Source organism: Hemibagrus wyckioides, linkage group LG27, assembly GCF_019097595.1.
Source record: "Hemibagrus wyckioides isolate EC202008001 linkage group LG27, SWU_Hwy_1.0, whole genome shotgun sequence".
Taxonomy (NCBI): Eukaryota; Metazoa; Chordata; class Actinopteri; order Siluriformes; family Bagridae; genus Hemibagrus; species Hemibagrus wyckioides.
The window spans coordinates 8,436,129-8,452,992 of record NC_080736.1 but is presented as its reverse complement, the minus strand read 5'-3'; the positions used below and the strand labels follow the sequence as shown (position 1 = coordinate 8,452,992).

At 39.8% G+C, this 16,864-nt stretch overlaps 1 protein-coding gene across 8 annotated transcripts in view; it reads right to left on the bottom strand.

Moving 5' to 3' along the window:
* The window catches only part of znf536 (zinc finger protein 536), a 174,403-nt gene that overhangs the window by 44,153 nt on the left and 113,386 nt on the right, over nt 1–16,864 (bottom strand). For all 8 annotated transcript variants that reach the window (XM_058382022.1, XM_058382018.1, XM_058382021.1 and 5 more), the window contains one exon: nt 10,728–12,416. In XM_058382022.1, the coding sequence (XP_058238005.1) occupies nt 10,728–12,416 (1,689 nt within the window). The remainder of the gene's footprint in view (nt 1–10,727; nt 12,417–16,864) is intronic.

Genomic DNA, 16,864 nt, shown 5'->3' with positions numbered 1-16,864 from the left:
CCTTCCTCCTGTGGATTTTACGACAGGATAGGTAGACGGATTTAGGCGGTAATATGCTGTGTGTTTATTCTGCATTTTAAAAACCTTACAGGATGTATCTGTGTAAGGACTGTGGATGTGTCTTAAAATGATTACTCTTAAATGATAGTGTTAATCCACTGCTTGGAAGCCCACAAGCCTTTATTTAATTTAATCAGGTCCAATAAAAACTATAAACTATAAAAGTTCCAGAAAGTTCTGGAAAGTGTGGGGTGCTATGGCTGATTTTACAAGAATTGCTGCCCACTGAATACTGCAGAAAATTCATCATCACTAAGCAGCTCGCTTTTCCAGGACACATAATTAAAAAGTTTTCCAAACAAAGTGGAACAAGGATGAGATGAAAAGCAAGCTGGATTCAATGATAATAATAATAATAATAATAATAATAATAATAATAATAATAATATATTTTATTATAATTTTTTATTATTATATCAGTAATAATAATAATAATAATAATAATAATAATAATAATAATAATAATAATAATAATAATACAAATATTATTTATGAGCAATTATAGAAAATTAGTATTAGTATTATAGTAGCAACAACAATAAAAATAACACATTTATTGTTTGTTTGTTTGTTTGGTATGTTTGTTTGTTTTGTTCATTCATTCATTCATTCATTCATTCATTCATTCATTTGGTAATGGAAGCTCTTCACATCAGCATTGCCTGTAAATTGCAGCAGTGATGAAACATATGGCTAAATGCGGTCGTCAGATTTCTTCATAAATATTTCATTCATATTTCCTGTTTGTGTGAGTGAAGCTGTGAATGTGTGTGTGTGTGTGTGTCCACTGTTTTTCTCCGCTTTTCTCTTTGTAATTAAATCTCATTAGATTTCCTATGAAACTGATAATCATACCAGTAAATTGCTCTCTGGGTTGTCTTTTCCGATAAAGGCAAAAATAAAGTAGAAAAATTGCTCCAGACTCAAAAGCAGAAGAAACTGGTAAAAGGAGAAATTTCAGCATTAACAACCATTAACAAGATCAGCAATCTTTTAGCCTCGGATTGATCAGAAGTCTGTGTGTGTTTAGGAGCCAGTGTTCTGTTACACTGCAAGTTTGGATTTGTTGTGTTTGTTTGTGGATGTGTGCCTCCATCTCTCTCTCTCTCTCTCTCTCTCTCTCTTTCTCTCGCTTGCTCGCTCTGCCTATGTGTGTGTGTGTGTGTGAGTGAAGTAAAATGGGATTTTGAGCCAGTTATTGGGTTTGAGTGGATACAAAAGGGCTACTGTTAGAGACAGCTAAAGCGGAGGCAGTTACTGTACCTTTCAAAACTAATATGTAACCATATCTGTTTTAAAAGGACGATTCATATTACTGTGAAAGCAAGAGGAAAGTTGTTCCCATCTCTAGGAAGCTTTAGGAAACTCGACTCTTGCCCTAATGGCCCTCAATTAGAAGGTGGCCTTTTGTCACATCGCATTTAAAAAAGAAAAAGAAGAAGAAAAAAAAAAAGTGCACATTAAATTTTTTGCAATGATGTAAAACATCTTCAGCTTTTTTTTTTGACAGGACAATGGCGTTTATTGTTCTTTATAGTCGCCGTGGCGACTCAAAGGTCATTTTGTACATGACTCGGCGGACAAGGGCAGTGCTGAATGAAAATTAGGTTATATGTGATCAACTAAGTTATTAATCAGATTAAAATGGATCTTCTTTGCTTCCTATTTACAAGCCCTGGGAGAAAGAAGGGAAACGATTGAGAAAGAGAACAGAGAGAGAGAGAGAGAGAGAGAGAGAGAGAGACAAGAACATTTTGTTTAAAAAGGAGCAGAACCAACAGTGTCTATGAAAAATCTGATCATTTCTACAAGAAATTATGTACGTGTGTGTGGATCTTAAAGCATCTGTGTCCTTGCAGTGTCGCCTCATCCAGGTAACCTTTTCTAATCCTGATTAAATTACTGCAATTAGAACGAGAGCTCCCCCACCTCCCTGCATATTTCCCTAATAAACAATGCACCGTTCTAAATCCAGTCGACAGGATTTGCATGGAACAATGAGAGAGTGTGTGCTATTTATTGCCATCTCTACAGAGGAATTAAGTGCATTTTTTAACAGCTAATGATATAATGTTTTTTGGCTTATTTCTATATGCATCCCCCCCCCTCCGCTCTGCTCTTCGGAGGAACTTTTATTCCCCCTTCTCCGTTTGATGTTTTTAAATCAAACACGGCTTATTGGACCAGCTCTTCCTTTTCATAGCAGCCTGTACGTGGAAGCGCACAAGACACATTTGTCTGTAATTGCTGCACTACCTCTCGAAACACACCCCTTCCACCGCTGCCTTGGCTTCGGCACGCTGTTTGTTTTGTTTTATTAACTTTGTGGCATCATGTGCCATTGATGTGGAATAAAAGACCAAATAAAAGTTGACATAGTTGTGTTCTTTTTTATTTTATTTTTTTATTTATTTTTTTTTGACTATGTTTCTGCACTCACACCTCCTCTGCGCATTGAAGTTGGGGCATATTCGCTCATTACTGTTTGGCATGTGGGGTGTGCAAGTATGATTATCATGTGTGTGTGTGTGTGTGTGTGTGTGTGTTTATGTTCCAGCTGTACCTGTGCACCGGCAAGGAGTGTTATTTTATCAGAACAAGCCCTCTGAGACTACTTCCTTAGATCTGAGGGTGCCTGGGGAGGGAGCTGCAGAGCTAAAAAGGAAGATCTCAAAGTGAAAAAAAAGTGCGGTTCCAGCTGTGGGAAAAACAAACTCGGATATACGAGCAGCTAAATTACAATCAAAACCATGCTGGGTCACAAGGTCAGTCTATTAAATATTAACTCTAATGCATTTGGATTGAAGTGCACACACACACACACACACACACATATACATATATACAGCACGCTATGATTAGAGCACCAGTGAGAATATTTTCTATTCCCACCTCCCAAGGCTTCCAAAAAGCTAAGTCTTTTTTTCCCCCCTTCTAATATCATGAATAGCATAATTGTTTTGCTGTCATTAGCATTGAATACTCCTTTTCCTTTCTTTTCAGGGTGGAACCTGATACTTTATTCATCCCCTTTTTTGTCCCTGACAGAAATGATGAAGCCTACATCATCAAGGTATTAGACAGAGTGAGAGAGAAAGAGAGAGAGATGAAGATTATGAGGCCTTTTCAAAGGCTTTCACCGCCCCAGCAGAAGCTGATATCAGGGGAAATTAGCAAGGGAAAATATTTTTAGAGCTTGCACAGCTGCAGAGGGAGAGCAACAGGTACTATCCAGTGGGCTTGACAACAGCGATTACAATTAATTGCTCTTTGGATGTAGTATTTGCTCGACTGAGTGACAAGGTGTTAATTCACCTTGGTGCTAGTTAAAGTGGTAATATTGAACATGTGAAATAGCGCCTTGCCTTCACCCAACAATCCTGCAGAAAGTGAGGAGAAGAAAGGTCCAAACACTGTCTGTCGCGTCGGAGAACCAGTGTGTGTGTGTGTGAGAAAGAGAGAGAGAGAGAGACTTCCTCTGGCAGTGTACTCTATGAAATAGAGGCGCGAGAGATGCAGAGAGGAGCCTCAAGTGCCTTGTCAGGTTGGCTTTAGACTACACTTGACAAGTCTTGTATGTAGCACAAAAGTCTGCTCTAAGGCTGGTAGATGTCTTTACAAATAAAAATGGAAAATGGATCGGATGGCTAATGATCCAAATTACCATTTCTAAACCACAAGAGAGAGAAAAAAAAGAGACCCCAACTATATGATTATATTATTCTGCAGATAAGACATAATTTTACCTCAAAATATCCTCAAACAATTTTACTGGTATAAATAAATCAATTAGGCAAAAAAGATATTTCAACTTGTTTTAATCTTATATTTCATATTTTTTGCTAATTCCTAATTATGGTTAGCTAAAGATTCCAGAAAAAAACATAACACACACATATATATATATATATATATATATATATATATATATATATAAACATAACATACCCAATTTCACACATTACAATCCTCTTCATTTGTATTTGTAGAGAAACGAACGTTTTATCACTTTATCTTTTAATAAAAGGATGCGCTTGTCTACAGTCTATTAACTGAATATGAAATTCCAATAAACCTAACTAAATGCATCTGAAGGTTGTGTTTTACCCTCGAAGCAACTGCAACGCCGAGTAATACAATACTGAGTTCATCATAAAGTTACATAAAACAAAATGTTCACGTCATGTTTTGGTAGAGTTTTTATTCAACAAAACAATGTTGGTATCTCTTCATAGCACACCCACAAGGAAATTTATATGGATATACACTGACTGACCCTTAGGCTGTACACATCATCAGCGTGCGCCAGGCTGTCCCGCGTCTCTGCAGTAGGCCGAGCGGTGGCTGTGTGTATGCTAGCATGCTAACACGAGCCATATTACAGCTAATTAGCCACCTGATGAGGACACTATTACTAGCAATTACCAAGTTGCATCCTAGCACTGCATTTAAAGTCGTCGTATTTCTTTTCACCGCGAGCGAAGATGACAGCGAGTAGCGAACGGAAAATAAAAACAACAACGATAAAGGAATCAAAAGATATCTGTTTTGACTCTGCTCTCTCTCTCTCTCTCGCACGCACACTAACAGCTTTACTAGTCTGTGAATTAGGAGACGGTAGTAATTACTTGGTAGCAAATTGAGAAAGCCATTAAGATGACAAGAGGCAATAATGCAATTGTGTGTTTGTGTGTATAATTCAATTTGTATACCTGTGGGGTTCTTCCATTTACACGCTTACTGTATAAGGTGGTATGTGATATTTGTAACTGATATTTGTAATTTATGAAGGTGTGACACAGGAAACAAGTGATTATGATGCATGCATTTCTCAAATGGTCTTAGGAGTGTCTTTAGCTAGCCAGTGCATTCATTGTAATGAACTGCATGTGGGGATGTTTAGTATCTCTAATGTATGTGTTTGCGTGTGTATAAGGGTGTTGGGGGTGCATGCACATGTGTGTACACAACAGACACCTCTTTATTTGCAATTCTAGGTGCAGGAAGAGACAACAGAGACTCTAATGCCTTCTGTGATCCATTGCATCCATGAACACACTCAGGCACCATATGTTTTTAATTATCATAATGACTTTAAAGAACCTGTTCAGAGGGACACACACACACACACACCTATTAGTGCTGTGAAGTGGGTACTGTAAAGAAAGAGAGAGAGAGAGAGAGCGGTCAGTGTCTGACAGGAATGCAGAAAACAGAGCGCCGTCTCTGACCTGAACCAGACTGGGGTCATGACCCTTCCAGGGAGAGACCTGGATCTTACAGCCTTCTGACAGTGATAATTGGCCACTAGTGACATGAACACCACTTACAAGTAAGGAGACAACTAACCACCGACCCCCCTCTGCTTCTAAGCACACATACACACACGCACGCACACACACACACACGTTAACAGAGACACTATGTACTGGCAAGCAGACTGGCAGATTTGGGAAGTAACAAAATGCCACAAATTCCTTCAGTACATTTATGCTTCTGTGGTTTTCTGCTTTTCCTTTTTTTTATTTTTTTTTTTCCTCTTCAGAGTCGTTTGTCTGCTTGACAAATGCTGTGGATTTACTGTCTCAGTTCTAGTGCTTGAGCTTTGTACTTGAACTTAGTAAGTGTGCAATGATGTGTTCAGAGGCCACTGAAGATTGATCAACCTGTAGGGAGATGACTGTCTTTTTTTTTAAAAAAAAAAAAAGGAGGGGGGTAAAAAGAAAAGGATCCTTTGTGTCGCCTCTGATTTCCTTCTGTCATTCCCATGCTCTCCCTGCTGTATATTAATGCATCCTTTTTCTGTGTCCCACACTTCCTGCATGTCTGTCTTCTCTTACATCTCTGCTAACCCTTTCTCTTTTTACATGACTTATTTCCTCTTTTATGACTTGCCGCCTCAGTTTCCATCTCTATCTTTCACTGCTCATTTGTCATTCTCCTTGAGCAAGCTGGAGAGAATGGGGACAGGGTTCACCGCCTTTCCACCAGGGGGTGTCATGGCCTTATGAACTAGGATGACACGTGAGAAGAAAGGACCATAGACACAACCTGAGCCCTCTTTCTCTGTCTTTCTCAGTTTCTGCTGAAGCTCGAGGAATGTCTTGACCGGGTGGTAAAAGTTGCTAAAGGGTGGCAGCCACACAGCTCCTACCAGTAAACATCTGAAAGCGGCACTCTGATGTACGAACCAAGAGCTCACACTCTGTAAAAGTAGCCAGTGCTTATGCCACAGCATGCCATCGTAAATACCCTAAATCCAGTGAGCCTCCTGCCCCATCACCTCCACTTAGCCCTGATCTCACCTCTACTTAGCTCTGATCTACAGCCTGTGTATCAATATACTCTTCCCACACAAACACACACACACACACACACTCAAAGTGGAGGCATTTTTCACCGTGCCTAATGGAGCCGCAGAGGGCGAATCGAGATAACCATTTACCTAGCAATCAACAACAACAGCAGCAATGACAACGACAACAACAACAACAGCGGTTGCGGCCCGAGGACAGAGTGGCCTGGAGAGCTTCGAGACACAAGAGGGATGGAGTGACAGAGAGTAAACAGAAACACGAGAGAACACCAATGATCTCATCTCTACCTCTCTCGCTCCCACTCTGCTTTGCCCCTGAGTGCCACTTCACCATAACTATAAGAGATCCTTTCTCTTAGCCACTGTGGGTTGGTTTTTCCGGACGCAAATTAAGCCTAGGCCCGGACTAAATTTCACAGTCAATGGAGTTCCCATTAGAAATCTGTTTAAGTAAAGAGCTTGGCTAAATCGGAGCCCTATCCTGTTATAGCCAGTGTGGGATGTCTAACAGCTTAACAAGTATTCAGAAAGGAATTACATCGCGTATTGAAAATCATTTTTTTACATCACATTTTAATTTTGCGATTTAATCATATGTACTGTGAATATTTCAGGAAGCACATAATGTTGAATGGTGTAAAATGTTGCACTCTAATTAGCAGATCTGCTCCATAATGATGAATATTAACATGTGTCTCCAAGTGTAACGTTCAAAATACATACAAGTAAATAGTATATATATAAATATATCAATAATAGAACTCCATAATATTATGCATATTACATTTTATGAAAAAATAAATTAATACAAAACAAAAATGTGTTCAAATAAACAAGAACGGCAATAATGATAATAATAATAATAATAATAATCAATTATTAGTAAATATTTTATTCATAATAATAATAATAATAATAATAATAATAATAATAATAATAATAATAATAATAAATGATTAGTAAATATTGTATTCATAATAATAATAATAATAATAATAATAATAATAATAATAATAATTTATTCTTTTTTTTTGTTTAAAATGCTAGTAAATTGAAAAAAAATACTGTGATTCTGCCAAATTAACGCATGAAATTATTTTAGCTGTATTCATCGATTTTGGGAAATATGACAATAACTGCCGAACTCCACCTTGTTACCTCTGCAGTATCAACCATATTATATGCTGTACAACACATACAGCTCTAGACCATCCGAGATGTGAAAAATGCACCGTGTCTTAGTTTAGCCTCCACATTTGGAGCTGCACAATATACAATGTATACATAACGATATAGCACTGACACAATTGAGTATTGATTATACGATAGGCTTACACAAGCACCCCAGCACAATGGAACACAGCCATTAAGAGATCGCAACAATACATGTCTAATCGACTTGACCACAAATAGGCCAAGATCAGAGCGAAGTCAGCGCCAAGCTGCAGACACTCTTTTGATTAATATGCCTCATGCTACATATGAGATGGTGTTAACAAATACTATCATCTGAATAGCAACTTACACAAAATCTATGCGGATTATTGGATGCGTAGTACACAATATGCTTTGTTGTAGACGGATGAAAAAAGAGGTCACGGTGACGATTTGGTGTGTGTATCGGAGATCAGCGTCTGCATCAGCGTGTATGCGTGAGTCACAAAATGCGATAGGATGTTCATTACATGTATGAATCTAAAGATGAAATCGAAATATAAAGAAGACAACTTTATCAGGGTCCAGTCTAGTTCAGGAACAGACATGGCGAATTTCAAATATTAATGGTTTCTGCCCGATTTGCATGCAAACTTAATGCAAGCGCACTTCAGCTAATCACATAATCACATTTTGCCTGATTTTAATTGAATTTTAGGCAGGGGAAAGATGGGTCAGTATTCATGACCCATCTTATCTACAATATATAGTATCTGCACGTGGTCCATTTAAGAACTGATGTGTTCATTTTCTTTCTTTGTACTCTTTATTAAATATATACTTACTCTTTATATGGATTGATTTTAATGCTTGTGGACCGTGTAAGTGCAATGGTTGTTGGTCAGTATTAAATGGCTATCGAGTGGATTGCCTACACTTACACTGTTGTGGTCTGGAGAGAATTATGTCAAGGGTTTTGATAGCTGAATGAAAGACTATAGTAAGAAAAGCGAGTAGTCTTTCTGAAGGTGGATACGGCACACACCCTCTTTCCTTTTCTCAATTCCACACCCCATAGAAATGAATGAAGTGTGTTGTTTCATTTTTCCTGTCCTTCAATGCTTATACTGTATATATTCCTACGCTGCATCTCAGTGCACGTCACCACCACACGTGCTTCCAACCACAGGCACCAAGCAGGGTGAGTCAAGCTTGAAAAATGCCTAACAAAAAAACTTTTGTCTTAGAGACAAAGCCTTATCTTGAAAGGTCAGTCTCTTGCCATTGCAGCAGGAGAAGAGTGCGTCACGAGGGCAAGTTTTTTAAATGTCTTTTGATCGGAGGAGGATATTACAACATGAGACATTCAAAACACAGACAAAAAAACTAGCATTCATTTTCAGCCCAGTGAATGACCTCCTGTGAATATTAAAAATGCAACAGGTTCCTTCATGACAGACATATTTTCCATAATTGAAAGGTCAAACGGAGCATTAATTGTTAATGTAAACTGTTTAGGCAGAAGAAAATGAAACGCACACCACTCCATGCCACTGCTTCCCTTTCTACTGCACTCATTCGACATGAGAGACAACACTGACCTATCCAGGCTCAATACTTTCCACATACTGTAATTTGCGCTGAATGAAAAGATCCTTTCCCTTTTGTGCACAAATAGAGAGATGCCATTGCTCCAATCACTGTTTTCTTCGACGCTTTTGTATAAAATGACTCTTTAGCCCTGTGTCTAGTTCTATTACTGACTCAGAATCCCTGCCACTTCCACTGACGTGAGCATGAGTGATTCACTTTTGCTTGATATGAGTGTTAAACCGTGGCCCAAATGTCACAGAATCAACCTACATATGGTCTTCACTTACGTATACCCTCCCCCCTTTTCAAAACAGAGCTAATAAAGAACAATACCAGGATAATCGCTCTGGTTCCGCCTTATATCATACTCGCTGTTGATTAATTCCTGTTTACTAATCAAGCATAATACACAATGCCTGAGCAAAGTGCAGTATCTTAAACAAACCATGCAAGTGTTCAGAATTAAAAGAACAGAAAGTATTAAGACATATTTGTTCAAATAAAGCTGCTTAATCAAACAAGTCTGTTAAAAATGCGATTGGCTTTCTTTCCCTCTCCTTAATCTTACATCTATTTGCAGTCAGATTGTTTTCCTTGGAGCAAAAATAAAATGTCTGCCTTGCTCCTCTGTGTTTGCAGACTGGAGGCAATAACACTAATGTAAAGCTTCTAAACTAAAAGCATGTGTCTCAACACTCGGTTTGAAAATTAGACTCTGCTCTTGATAAATAATATATTAAGACAGAGAGCAAAATGGAATATACATACATTATATTGGCAGACAGTTTTATTTCGGCAAAATGAATAGCATTAACTGCTAGAAATACCTTCCTGATATTTGAGAGGGAAAAGAAATACCCAGAAGCAAAATTCGTCGAGCTGTAGCACTCACTTGCCTTAAACTAGTTCATACTGACCTGCACTACAAGTTCAATTCTCTGAGTATTTTTTCATTTGCAGTTTTATATCACTGAAATGTCTAAACGGGCCACAGTGAAACACGGTAGTCTCAAAGAGCTCTAGTAACGTTCACAGAGTCATGAAAGCTGACAGTTCATTTTTCACAGGGCCATAGATCTTTGGCTCTTATAAAGTAATGGGCTTTGGGGAGAGGTCTTATGAAAGCTAAGATAGTTAAGTGCTGTGTGCCAGGGATGACACAGGGAGCGGAGGTCCTGCTCTGCTCTAACACAGACACCCTTAATCCCAGTTATGAGAGGAATGGAGGGAAAGAGAAGGGCTGCGGACTGGGTAATATAAAATAGTAATAAAGATTAATCTGTTGCTGGTTGTCGACTAGATGGTCTCTAAACTTGCTTGAAATTAGGTTGAATTCACTCAAAAGCAAATCTTGTGTTCCTACTGAGAGCATATATATTGGTGTGTTGGGGTTAGAGGAGTGTTATTGCACATGAATTCTGTTTGTGAAATTGTACAGTGTGAAAGCATATTAATGCATTGTGGCTTTCAGGCTCAATTGTACAAAAAAAAAACAATAGTGAGGATACAAATAAAGGTGTTGTGTTCCTTACTTGTGTAGAACATGGCAACATAAAAATGGGCTAAGGCAAAAAAAAAAAAAAAAAAGTGGTGGCTCACTTACCAGAGGGGTCGCTTCTCTTCATGCTGGAGCTGCTTCCACCACCTCCTCCATTGGAGCTGCTGGACAGGCCTCCATTGAATGCTGCTAGGCTTTCAGAACTGTAGGCCCGTAGGACTGACATCATGTTCATCTGGTGCTCCAGGTGAGCCTGCTCAGGCTTCAGCAGACCTGGGGGACCATTGGCTGAAGAAATGAGACCAAGACCCGACTGCTGATGCTGCTGCCACTGCTTCTCTAGAGTGGGTGGCTGGGGTGGAGATGGACCACGTCCCTGGGCACCCATAGCTATCTTTGCTCTCTGAGCATCCTTCCTAGACAAGGGGGAATCAGGATGCATTCTAATGGTCCCATGGTCTTCGTCTTCCATGTCTCTCACCTCCATATCTTCCTCCTCCTCTCCGTCTGGATCTTCATCATCAGAGCGCACCTGGTGCTCAGCAGAAGCAGGATTAGATGAATTTTCTTCATGACCTGCTTCATCATCTTCTGACTGACCTTCCCGCTCCTCACATGCCTCCATTTCAACACAGGATGCCTTGTCAGACAGCTCATCCTGACCACCGACTTGACCGGCTGGATTTTCCTGCTGGTCCAAGAACCCAGCAGGACCCCTGGAGGAGCTATCATACATGGGACTAAAGGGCTTGTAAAAGTCGCTTGAGAATGCTCCCATAGAAGCACCATGTGGGTTCGGCTCCAGGTGGTTGGACCAACCAACTTGGTTCTTCAAGTCTCCAGATTCAACTTCTCGCTCTTTAAGACCCTCGTGCAGGTGGAGAAGGCCTGGAGGAGGTCCCAGACCAGAGCTGCCAGTGTGGGAAGATTCACCCATTAGGTGTTCTTTAACTTCTTTTCCTTGGCTTGATTTGGTTTTACCCAAGTGGTTGGCTTGCAGATGAAGAGCCATCAACTCCACCGAGGCAGTGGTAAAGGAACAGAATAGACACCCATGCCAGGCCACATTGTCCTGGATGGTGATTGATGCCCCAGGTAGGGTTCCTGCATCAGGCCTGACTGACAGGTCCAGAGGTTCATATTGGGAGCGGATGCCCTCAGTTGGCTTGGCCTCAGAAGGGTTCTCTTCCTGACTGGCATCGGTTGCCCTCTTGATCTTGTGCTCTGTGCCCTCCAGGCCAAAGTGCTGACCATGTAGCTGGTTCTCTCGCATTTCCTTCTCCTTCTTCATGGAATTCGGCACAAAGCTATCCATGAAGGCCTGGAGAGAGCCCTGAAAGTTGACCCCATTCCCCATCATACTCTGATAAGCCCGTCCCAGGTCTGAAAAACTGGCTGGGCTTTCCCCTCCAGTGGTTGGAACTTCAGGCTTCATGCTCTCAGAGCTAGGCTCTGCCCCAAGTCCATGGCGGTCTCGCTCTCTCTCACGATCTCGCTCTCTGGGAGAGAGCATAGCAGGAGTGGCCCACTGTGTAAGCATCTGCCCTCCTCTAAAATCAAGGCTGGAGGGCATCATCCCTTTGAAGACCCCACGCAGAACATCAGGCCGTGCAAAGATGCCACTGCTGCTGTTGGTCTTGCTGTGGTCATCTTTGTGATCAGAAGATGGAGGGTGGTTGGCAGAGGAGGCATTGCCATTCTGACGCTCACGGTGGTGACGCTCAAGGTGGTACTTCAGGGAAGCAGACTGAGTGCCAGCATAATCACAATGAGGGCATCTGTAGGGCTTCTCACCTAGAGACACCAAGACAGATCAGAGTCCAAGTAAGAATACCACGGAGTCAAATCTGAAAGAAATATAATTGTAAACATCAAAAAAAGAGCATAGGTAATGTTTAATAAACATATTATATCCCATCCACCATTCCACCAGCCAATCATTCTTCCTGGGAGGGAGAAGGAGGAGGAGATTGTTTTTTTTTTAATACAGGTCGATCCAGCTCCACAGAGTGAGCTATCACTCATATGAGCACCATAAAAAACATTTCACCATATGGTGCCTTCAGTCCACTACAGAGATCATATTTTCAACTGACAACACAACTGTCTGGATGTTATCTCTGTTCATATAGGGGAGTACAAGTGAGTAGGGTGCTTTCGACTATTGTTTCCTACATTTCAATTGGCCTTGTTTCATTGTCAGACCTTAACCATGTTAGTGAGGCTGTGATTCCTTGTACATTTTCTGTTTGGAATTTATCATAGAGATAAAAATCAAGCTCTACAGAAGCTGTCCATTTCCCTACAGAGTGTAAGCCTGACTGTTTAGCCCCAAAGTGTAATGGTCATATTATAAACTGCCTTCATCTGCTATTGAACTGAAGTCAAAAGTGTGCATATGTGCAGCATATGAACCTCCCTCTTAAAAAAGGCAGCTTTAGATCAAGATTTGAAGAAAGTGGAGGGTGGAATGTGCTGTAAAATAAAGTATGTACAAAACACAATAGAACATTTCGAAATAAGAGAATTACTTGAGTGTCCTAGTATCACATACATCCTGGCAGCGGTAATAAAAAAGTCCAAAAATCTAAAGCCATATTCTCATTTAATAAGCAATAAAGCCCAAAATACAGGGCTTGATTTTTTTTTTTTTTTTTTTTTTTTGAGGTGCTGCACTGTTACATTTAAGGAGTGCAGAGCCATGGAAAAAAAGGCAAATATAAAAAGATGTTTGTCAAGTACTGTGTGCATATGTCTCTGTGTGTATATATAACTATAAAAGGTTTAGATTATACACATGGAAACAATTTTTATCTGAGAAAAAAATGTTGCATTGTTACGCAAGACTGAACTGAATGATTTAAGTCTGGCTCTGTAGTAAATCATGGATATAATTAGCAAATGGCATACTGCTCAAGTAATTTATCATTATTTGGAGGGCACCATTCCAGAAAAAAAGAACGACTCAAAGATCTGCAGACCTACAGAACACAGCTTACCAAAAAGGGTCACAAAAATACCACCTCAATACTTCATTGATAGAAGAGTTAAATGAGAGAGAGAGAGAGAGAGAGAAAGAGAGAGAGAGAGACAGAGAGAGAGAAAGGGAGAGGGGAAAAAAGCGAGGGAGAGAGAGTCATTTATTGCTTTACACTGGAGTGCGTGTGAGGCTTAAATTTAAAATAAACCATACAAGATGAGCTTTTAACCCAATAAGAGCTTATCCTCTGAGCAGGATAACAGGGACTTGGCCTGATTCAATAAGGAAATGTCCCTGATGCAAATGATCATTTTCAATTCCTTTAACTGGACAAAATGATATTCTGTGCCCAAAATTAGAGGCAAATTAGGGTGATCTGCTTTTCCCCTTTTATTCCTTCCACCCCAAGCTTGTGTTTTAATTCATGACAACACTGAGGCTGTCACATGTTAAAGGGAGAAAAATAGAACGATGTGAGGATTATGTGCAATGTTACTATTAAGACCACTAGATAAACAATCTGTATTTATATAGACAATAAGTGTGCTCTCTCTTTCTCTCTCTCTCTTTCTCTCTCTCTGTATGTATGTGTGTGTGTGTGTGTGTTTGTGTGTGTGTGTGTGCACGCATGGCATGTTCTTTGTGCACCATTTGGACTCAGTAAGACATCTGCTCCATCATACGTCAGGGGCATGTGTGACATCTGGGGAATATACTGTATCCTGCCTTGCAACATTACACACAATTTACTGCTAAAGGTCATTATGTACCCGTTAATCCACTTTTAATTGATATCCGCACAAACAGCACAACCTCTGAGAAACATAATGGATCGCCAAGGCCCAGAGGTAGAGGAATGATTATTTTTCATCATTTAAGATGAGAAAAGGCGAGGAAAAAAAAATTAAAAAGTTTTCTTTCCGAAGCTTTCGTTCACTGTTGATGGACTGTCTTAATAAAAATAGGGGAAAACACACATCAAATTGCCATCTGGTACTGTATGACAGACTAGATATAAATTACAGAAGCCTCTTCCTGAGAGTGGTACATATCATTTCAGAAGTTCATTTTGCTGGTTGCTCTTTCCACTCGAAGGAGTCCGGCTGAAACCGATTTCATCTGGATTTGTGCGATTTGTCACGACTCCATAGTAACCACGCAAATAAACACCCAGAGCCTCTACAGAAGGGCAATTAAAATAGTTAATAGATATTACATACTTTAAGATGGATTTCCATATGGCTTTATACAATGGTGAAAAGACTGTATAGTGCAGAGTCGGAGAGATCGACTGGTCTGGAAAAATAACTGTCTTTTATGTTCGGGTTGTTTATCCACGTTAAAGACGGGGAGCCAAAAACATCAAGGTGCTCATGTTCTCTGTCAGTAAGTGTTGTTTAGTTTCTAAATTGTCCTTTACTGTAAGGGCTATTATTGTAGTTCATGCATTCATTTTAAAGACTTTCAGAGGACAAAAAAAATTAAAAAAGGGGCAGAAATAATGTTTTTCTAAGCAAGCATAAAAAATTAATAAAAAAAACTGTAAAAAAGAAAAAAATATAGAAATAATAATAATAATAATAATAATAATAATAATAATAATAATAATAATAATAATCATATTACTATTATTATTATAACGATGTCTACCACTGAATAAACTTTCTTTGACATTGCTGTGGATCTCTGCTCTGTCTGACCTTTGTAATTTACAGTGCTTATGGTTTGGAACGGTAGCAGCTGACCACACACCAGCGCTTAATCACTCTCATCCTCCTGAGTAAACTTTCAAAATACTACTTGATACGACCATAAAACTCCAAAACTTCATCCACGGGTTTGAGTCAAGCCCTTTTTGCCTCTTGCTGACTCTATGAAAGGACTCGCCGAGGCTTGTACGAGCTAGGACAAGGTGACATGACACGGGCGATGGCCGTCATTTCAGCATCCCTTTTTAAATAAAGGTAATCCGGTCAATGCACAAGTTCTCCTGTGCCCTGAAGATATGTGGAGCCGTTGTCAGGAGCGAGGACCTTTTTATTTTTTACCCACAGCTGCTTACTGCTAAATAGTGCCTTGTCCAGAAGGGGACAATCTGTGTCTCTAATTGCTGTCACTGAAGCCTAGATTCATTATGTGACTTTCCCATTAAAATGTGAGCATTAATTTGTATAATGAAATATCACCCACTGCAGTGTTCATTAGCTGTGGCCCCACACTGTATGCCGCACAATGTTAGCTACCTAGCAAACTGTGCTTAATTTCACTAATGGATATTTTCCCACTCACTGTTGGAGAGGAAATTAATACTGTAACATTAGCTCTTTAACTTTTGGAGAAATTTAAATTCACTTCATTCCTTTCAAGCCAGTGTTAGAGAGTCATTAATCTAACATTGTGTTGCACAATGCCCTGGTCCTCTTAGTAAGCAATGCCATTATGATGGGTGAACGCCGTGCGGATTGAGGGTCATCTGCATTGCGCTTTGTATCATCTGCATGTCTGATTCTTTTAAATCAAGGAGAGATGTTTGTCTAATGTCAGCGGCTTTGTTCCCAAGCCTGATTATTAGGAGGGAGGAATTTGGGCTACAGGAGGCTGCAGGGTGGTTGTTACCTGCTGATCTAAAGATCAGATTCATCACTTGTACAGGTAGTGAAAATGATTTAAAGATTCAGTCAGGATGTTTTGGGAATCAATTCTTTTTTCTTTTTTTTTTATGCTTTTCCACTCGATTTCTAGGGGTAAATGTGGGCATCGCTGATTTGTTCATGCTAAAAGATTTCAGCTGTTGTTGTTTAACCAAAAAGATTGAACGATTGTGATCTTCAGTTCACAGTATGTCATTTGGGTGGCGTGTCATTAATCAGATCACATGCACAGTTATTTAGATTTGAAAAAAAAAAATAAAATCTTTTTGTGGCGCTGATTCATTCTAAACTTGGACCATGAGGGTGAAACCTTTATGACAATTTTATATCCAACATGGCTCACACATCTTGCAAACAAATCAAGGCTGGTGTAAACTGAAGCACCGACAGACTGTAAGGACTTCAGCAGTATAAATACACACACACACACACACACCAGGCTGCCCGGTGAGTTGAGTGAGTGAGTGAGTGAGTTAACGGAGCTACGGGACGAGGGCCTCTGCTTCCTCTTTGGAGAAATATGGCCCTACTGGGGACCCTTCCTCTCTTCTCAAAGCATGCATAACTCACCCTCTCTGAGCTAGAAGCATATTTCCCAGCTCTGTACCCTT